Source organism: Nansenia antarctica (genome assembly GCF_963989245.1).
Source record: "Nansenia antarctica genome assembly, chromosome: 14".
NCBI lineage: Eukaryota > Metazoa > Chordata > Actinopteri > Argentiniformes > Microstomatidae > Nansenia > Nansenia antarctica.
The window spans coordinates 21494963-21503395 of record NC_137684.1 but is presented as its reverse complement, the minus strand read 5'-3'; the positions used below and the strand labels follow the sequence as shown (position 1 = coordinate 21503395).

General features: G+C 46.5%; 1 protein-coding gene across 1 annotated transcript; it reads right to left on the bottom strand.

The window, feature by feature from the left end:
• Positions 1 to 421: 421 nt before the first annotated feature.
• ntn4 (netrin 4) lies at positions 422 to 7656 on the bottom strand (the record flags this gene model as incomplete). The annotated part of the gene is made up of 10 exons (XM_080544701.1): positions 422 to 564; positions 1109 to 1282; positions 1452 to 1520; positions 1804 to 1910; positions 2031 to 2247; positions 3186 to 3374; positions 3709 to 3835; positions 4584 to 4856; positions 6707 to 7263; positions 7596 to 7656. The coding sequence occupies 10 exons, from the start codon at positions 7654 to 7656 to the stop codon at positions 422 to 424; spliced, it is 1917 nt and encodes a 638-aa protein (XP_080400827.1).
• Between the last annotated feature and the right edge of the window lie 777 nt (positions 7657 to 8433).

Genomic DNA, 8433 nt, shown 5'->3' with positions numbered 1-8433 from the left:
TAAGTATACAGTAACTTTATATGCGATATAAGATTGCATTAGTGAAGCCCCTTTGGTTCCATCTTTGGCTCTGTCAGATATAGTCTTAAACATGTCAAAACTATGACATGTGATAAGAGACCAGAGTTTTTCCTCTTCATCCTATGAGAGATGATAGTCTGTCATTCTGTGCAGCTGGTCTATTCAGCCTAGGACAACACCATCACCCTCTCCCTCTGGAGCGTCTCAGAGTCTGTTCCTGGGTCTGTAGACTCACTGAAGGAAGAGGACAGCCAGTGATGTCTGTGCAAAAGCACAAAGTTCTGCTTTTGTTGAAGTGCCCAAGCTCTGTTACCCCAAGTCCAATCCAAAAGCGTCCAAGAACATCTTTTCATCTGCCAAAACATCTCCATCCATCCACGCCATTCCGTGGCTGTGCTCTCTAGCGCCTGCTACAGTCTGTGTTGAGGAGGTGCAGGACCTTGCGTGCCAGGCTGGCCCTCCAGGGTACGACCAGGCTCTTGGTGTTGACCAGCAGACGGCCCGTCCTCCAGTCCTTGTGCCCTGCGACCACATACTCTGACCCTGTGGGGGGGGGGAGGAGAATTGAGATTAGAGAGTGGACAGCCATTGGGTAAAGCTTACACAGAACAACATCCAATGGACCTATCGCTAAGCCACGCCCCCTTTGAAAACTCAGACAAACAAACAACGCTTCACTGACAGTGACTGACTGACCGACCGTGACTGAATGACATTCAATGACTTACAATAGCGGGAGTTGGCAAATTTCTGATTTCTGATTTTTCACAGCAAGTAATAGACATGTTTTTTTTTAAAGATGACAAGAATATTTAGTCTAGAAGCTTTTCACCATCAGATATTAGCGAGTTTTCTGCCTGTCGTGACTTTTGCTGTGATATGATTGGACAATTTCTATTTTGGGGCGTGGCTTAGCGATAGGTCCCATTGGCTAACACACTCAATCCATCAAACCCGATGAAATCATGGCATGTGTCCAGAGATGTCTGAACAATGAACAATAGTCTGTCAAGCGCTAATTAGTTATAGGTGGAGCAGATGGGCTAACTACAGGTGGGCGGGCGATTTTGGTTTCTTTGGAGCTTACCTGGGTTAAGGATGGGGCAGGTGCACCCGCGGGTGGTCCAGGATTCGGGGTAGAGGGTAACCATTCCCCTGTGGATCTTCATCTGGGCGCTCTGATACATGACCTTCTTCACCTTGACCTCCACCTCTGCATGGGAGCCTTTATCATGGGCTGACACGATGCTCACCATCAGCACTGCCAGGGGAAAAGGGAACAAATCTATTCAGCTGGCACAGTTTCCTATCTCAAACATGCATGTGTTTAGTGCTTACGTTTCAGTTCCAGAACCTAAGACTGCTTGTTCTTTCAATGTGCATTCAATGGCTTTTGTGTGTCCTCCTGCACCATACAGTACGGTACTTACCATAGTCATACTCCATGGAACAGAAGAGTTTGGGACTGCCAATGGTCATCTCTTTACACTCACATTTCTCTGTCACAGTAAGGGGAAAGAGAGACATTATAAGCACCTATGTTTTAATATGTTACTTTTTATTTTATTTTATCTCGACCGAGTACTCGTTTTTATTTGATTTAAGTTTTTTTATTGTTGTAAGTCGCTTTGGACAAAGGCATCTGCTAAATGCCCTAAATGTAAAATGTAAATGTAAGCACTGGTGTTTAACCACGATGTGTTTCTATGTGTCCATTTTTGCTCAGGCCTGTGTGCGTATGAATAGATTGTTCCTGTGTGTGTGTTGAGATTTGTGACTCACCCGAGTGGTGCAGTGCAGAGAACAGCTCCACCGTCCTGAAGAGTGCAAGCTCACTGCTGCTGGGTCCCATGTGGCCGTCCGCTGTGTAGAACATCTCCAGAGCTGAGCTGTGCCATGACACGAGACAAACAGAAGCCGACCAGAGTCAATGACTACACATCATCCGTATATTCTGAAGTCATGACTTCACTAAAAGTCATTTAGATTATGGATCGATAAACACTCACCCAGACATGCAGTCTCCCGTGAAGGGATCACAATCCCCTGCACAGTCACATGGCCTGCAGCCGTACTCATGGAACCCCCAGTATCCCACCATGCACCTGTCACAGTATGGGCCGCCCACGCCCGGTTTGCAGGTGCTGCACTGGCCATTGCCAGGGTTACAGAGGGCTTCACCACCGGCCAGCGAGGGCACAGAGCCCATAGGGTGGCAAGCACAGGCTTTAGGCGAGAAGAAGGACAGAAAGAACAGGGAGTCAGCATGTGAACAGTTTTTCAATGCAAGTATTGACTTCTCTGAAGGTACAGTATGTTCTCTGCACCCCCTGACAAACACACACACATAGGCACACTAATACACCTACACACACACACACACACACACACACACACACACACACACACAGACAGACAGACAGACACACACACACGCGCACACACACACACACACACACACACACACACACACACACACACACAAAGTACATTACCAATGTGGTACAAAAACAATGTTCATCCTCCTGTAACCAGTGACAGGAGAGGAGTGTGTATTTAACTAGGAGAACACTACTATAACACAGCCACAGAAAAAACTAACAGTAAATCACTCTCCCTGCACACTGTCATTTTCACTGCTTGATGGACCCATGTGATGACTGATGGGCCTTTAAACACAGTTAGTTTCCAAAAACAAGAAACACTTTAAGAACAGCATGTTTGTTCTTTAAGAGGCTGCAGCTTGCCTGGGGAAAAGGACAGGAATGGGAAAAATGTCCTCACATAGACCATGGGAAATTCCTCCATTGTTTGCAATTACCGTCACATTCGGAAACAGTCACTTCTCAGTCGTGTCTTCCACTGGAGTGGAGTCAAGGAACCAAACACTGTATCGTTGGCATTGCAGCTGTACTGATTTGAATAGGTTCTAGACATCCTTGTCAACACAGTGTACGATAATAGGCAAAAGCACTAACCTTCCACTGTCTATCATACTCTATCTCCATCTCTCTCGTCATACTCAAGACTGGAAGTTACAGACATTGACTGAATCTGAAAGCCAAATATTACAAAATATACTGAAGGATAGAGGACAGATAGGGTGGAGGGAGAGGATAGAGGACAGATAGGATGGAGGGAGAGAGTTGTGAGTTGTGTCTTACGTCTGCAGGAGTCCGGGGCAGTCCTGGGTCTGCTGTGGTCTCTGTAGAAGCCCCTCTTGCAGCTCTGGCAGTGCTGTCCCTCGGTGTTGTGGCGGCAGTTGTCACACACACCTCCACTACGCCACCCTGAAGCCAGCCACACTCCATGGTCAAAGTGACAGCTTTCTGCGTGGTCGTTACACTTGCACTCTGTGTCCACATGGAAAGAAAGAGTGAATACATACGTATGTGATTCCTCAATGCTCTACCTATTTGTTTTTCTCAAAGGTACAGTCAGATGGTATAGGATCCGACAGGCGTTTGCAACTACAGGACACAAAAAAAAGATCTATCATGAGGAGGAGGATGATTACTCCTATTTAAAGAGAGGGGTCATCCCAAGAGCACTGGCGCCGAAGAGAGAGAAGAAGGTTTACATACAGTACAGTACTGAACCATACATGGGAACGAAGTACTAGTGTATTACATATGTCCGGCTAGTGTATAGCGTACGACGGTTGACCCTCTTGCCCTAACCACTCACTTTTGCATTCATGCGGTGCCCCTACGATACCGTTGGCAGCCTGCCAAGGCTGGTCGTTGTAGAGCGGCGCACAGCGCTCACAGTGATCACCGGCGGTGTTATGTCTGCACACACACTTCCCATGGACCTGCCACAGACACGGAGGGTAGAGGCGCTTCATTTCATAAATATACAGTATATATATTCCTACACTTGTTGAGCACATGTGCACACGCTGCAAAACAGGGAGGCAAAAATGTTGCGGTTTTGTTTCAACATATTCAGGGTGCTTGTACATGTATGCTCTATACAGTAGATCACCTGCGTATACCTTTCATAATTATCTTGTCACTGCTTTGGAAACCTCCTTTACACATCAGTGTTTACTGTTTGGGAAATACCATGGTGCCTCAACCCACAGGTTGGCTGGGTTTTCTATTCTCCATTTACAATTGAAAAAATGTAGAGTATGGGCTGTTAAAGCAATGGGTTTCACACTATAATTAAGGTTTCCTCATACTTAAACCCTATAATGGTAGGTAAAAGCTGTAGGCAGATATTAAGTCTCCATGAAAGCACCCAGCTTCTGCATCCAAATACGACAACACAGCTGTATAATCAGGGAGCGGTGGGACCATAGAGACAATAACACACACTCATATAAACACATACAGATACACACGAACACACAAGGCATAAACAAACTGACTCCCATACCGAAGTGTATTGTACACAAACACTTGGCAACACAAACACACATACACATCATCGCTAGCTGTTTTCATAACAGTATAAATTGTGCATACGAGAGCTCTGCAGCTTGTTTTTTGCTCAGTGTCAATTGAGAACCAGAAATCCAGAAGTTGCTATTGTAGTGTTCTTTTTCGCTTACTCACCACGTGATTGGTCCTCTGCCTGACAGGCTGGTACGTGTTGGTTTGCACACAGTGCTCTGCGTGCCCATTGCAGAGGCAGCTGCCCTTGACCATGAAGTCGTAGATGGCATAATGGGCCGTAGGTAGGGCCTTGGCATCCGGGTCTTTCGCCTTACACGGGCATTGTTGGCGCTTTAACAGACGCACTCGCAAATTGGTGACCATCAGCTGGTCTTGGGCAGCTGGGCCATAGGGGTCCATGGAGTGCCATGGGGAGAGGGCACGGTAGATGACCTACAGAACAGAGTATAGTGAGGATACAGGTTCAACACGGGGTGGTTAGGCTTAGGGTAAAGCTATTGCTTGATATTAATTGGATTCATGTCTATGTTGTTGATTTGCAAACAATGCAAATGTCGTTGAGACAGTAGCTGCCCACTCTGACGTGACAACACAAAGTGGTGATATGCTAAACCTTGTCCTCGTTGAACCATCACGGACATTCAGAAAAGCTTTAAACATAGCTTAATGGCCTAATGTGCCACTTGAGGAATTTCTGGAAAACAGTGTGGTTACTAAGAGGCCGTGACAAAAGCATGTTCTGTTCCTTGGTCTGAAAAATAGAAAACAGGCATCAATCTGGTTTCCCTTTGCATGCCTCCTATAAAAAAAAAAGAGCTATTCTAGTTACATCTGACTAGTTCCAATATAAACACTGGTTCTTTTACAGCCTCTCGCTCTAGTCCTGTCAGAGTTTAGGGTGATCTATTTGTACTTATTTTACACACACACACACACACACAAATGTACCTTTAACAGCAGTTGATATCATGGTTGAATATGGACTCAAGCATGAAGCCTGTTGGATACATCATTGGTTTGCTGACTCAGCAGTGCCAATAGCATTGTGGGAGGGCTTTAGTTTACTCCTGGCAGCACCAGTTTTTTCTGTCACAGCACAGATAATTCTCTCTAGATCAAATAAAAAGGAGCCTAGTATTCACTATAACACTGAGCCCCATCTCTCCTCACATGGAGGAGGGTTCAACATTGAGGGGGTTCACCTCAGTGTCTGCACAGACACACAGACACATATCCAATTATATAGGGTGGAGGCTTTACACCAGATCGCTGATGACACACAGCTCAACACACTTACAAATACACTACAATTATGAGATCATTTAAGCCCATATTATTCATGACATTCAGAAGTCTCCCGTCTTGGTCCGGAGCCCCTTGGAACAGACACAAAAGGCAGGTTGGCCAGCAACACTGCTGTTTCTCTTATCTGTTTAAGTTCATCTCGATTCTCATGAATAAACCGTTGACGTCTGTTTGCTATCTGGCCCCGAATTTTTCTCCAATGATACAACCTGTCCAAAAATGCCTTTGGACGCACATCAGAGGAATAAGTAAAGAATTAAATATTATATCCATGCTATGGGGTTTGTGCAGCTGAGAATGTGCCCTAACAAAGACCATCCATCCTCTCCAGCCTCTGGGATGAGATCAGTTTACACAGCAGCTTAGTCATTTGTTTGCTCAATACTCGTGTGACATAGTCGGGAGGTGAGTACATAATGCCATGTCTCTGAGCAACGGCAAACATTCACATGCCACAGATGTTGTGAAGTACTGGTAATGTTTGACAGATCGGTTCAATCTGGCCACTTCTAAGATGCCTAGAGCCACAGCATCCAGCTAATGGATGTAGATGAGCCTTCATCTGTGCTTAACAACTAGATGTTTTCACTCTCACCAACCAAATTGACACCACGTTTACCACCACGTTGGTAACCCCCATGTGTTTAGGCTTTGCGTTCTCTGCTTGCTCCCATTGCAATGGACTGCACTTATATAGCGCCTTTATCCAAAGCGCTTTATACAACGGCCTCTCATTCACCCATTCACACACACATTCACACACCGATGGCGGCAAGCTACCATGCAAGGCACCGGCCCACTCACCGGGAGCAATTTGGGGTTCAGTGTCTTGCTCAAGGACACTTCGACATGTGGCCAACCGGGGCTCGAACCGCCGTTCTGCCAACCTTGCAATCATTAGACGGCGGCTCTCCCTCCTGCCCCACAGCCGCCCCATTGTCCTTCATTGCAACAACCAGACAGCCCACGATACTCACCTCTCCTCGAGTACAAGGGAACGATCCTGAGTACTTGGTGGTGCAGGCAGCTCCATCCTCCCCCACAGGAGCCTCCTCTGCCATGGCAAAGGTGCCCGCACAGTCCGTGGCAAAGTACCTGAGGGTCTTCCAAGTGGCCCCATAGTCCTGGGAGCGCTCCAGCACCATGGCGGCAGGGCGGGATGAGCGGAACACTAGGATGAGGTGGGTGAAGTAGAACTCTGTCTCCAGGTCCAGCTGGACTGTCTCTGCCTCCACCCCCTCAGCTGACTGCCACCACGTGTCTGGGTAGCGGAAGGAGGAGTCTGCCATGGCACTGGGCAGGTGGGCTTGATGGGGGAGCCCTGCGTTGCATTTGCTGCATTTGGGTGCTGGGCTTGACTCCCTGCTGCAGGGAGCGGCAGCCTGCTGGTAGGAGCAGTAGAGCTCTGTGGAGTTGGAGCCACACACCGTCTGGGTAGACAGCCTTCGACCCAGCGCTAAGTTCCCCATGCGAGGGTTGCAGGCTCTGCCAGCACAGCGGCTCTCCGCAGCTGGGCCCTCAGATCTGGAGTGGCCTGGGGGGGAATCAATCCCAAGGGATAGATAAGGAAAATATAAAGTTGGATTGATTTTTTTCATCACATAGCCTACTGCACACTTTCCAATCTTCTAAAGTATTATAGATTGATGTGTTGTAGCTGCCCAATATGAAACGTTTTGTGTCATCTACTATGATTAACCATTTGACTTGGAACCAAACCAAACCATTATTTGAGTTGGGAAGCATAAGAATGTAATACTGGTGCGCATTTAGTTTACAGTGTTCCTTCCATTGATGCGCATTACGCATTACAGTGCTCGTTCCATTCAAGCCCAGAAACTGTGATCTGCACTGATCTGCACTTACCTGCCAACAAGAGAGGGAATGCGCACAGAGGAATCACTGCCAGTAACGTCCACCGTCTCATCGTGAACAGCGCTGAAGTGAAGGTGCGTACTGAGCCAGGCACTCTGTGAACGCACAGAGATGTAGGTCTGTTTTTATTGTGACAAGTGAAGGCACGCTGCGCTCTCTCAGACGATTGACTTCTCCAAGTGTGCTGTCTCCGGCGCGCCGATTTCCCTTCTAATATTAACACCCTGAAGCGATCATCATAAAATAATAAAACACTGTCAAGAGGACGTCTGTGGTTTACGATGTATCTATCTAGTTAAAAAAAATAGAGCGTTGGTGCGTAAGTGAATGTGCGCCTTTATAGCAAAAGGTCCGTCTTATTATAGAGTTCCAGTGTTTACAGAGGGCGGGCATTCTTGAACCCTTCAATCCATCTTCTCTCCTTGAAAGTTCATCTTTTTTTTCTGGAGCGATTATAAATATGAAAAGGTTGAAAGCCCCGCCCTCACATTTCGTGGTCTTTCCAATCCAACACCCCCTCCCTCTCTCATCCCTTTTAACCAGAGTTTCTGAGGCAAATTGGAAATCTTAATCTTACTCTTAAGAAGGATCATTAAGGATAAGGATCATTAACTAATGATATCACATGACATTGCCCAATGCCTCAGGCTTTAAAAAAAAAAAAAAAAAACATTCTCAGTGTGAGTCTTGGGTAATAAGGTTACTTACCTGTGGATTATCTCTCAGTGGTATACAGACTCACTTTTATGTCCTTGTCTTGTGTTAATAGAATGGAAATACTTTCAGTATAGAGAGCACTTAAGCACTCAAATGTTCCTCTAAGTCTCTA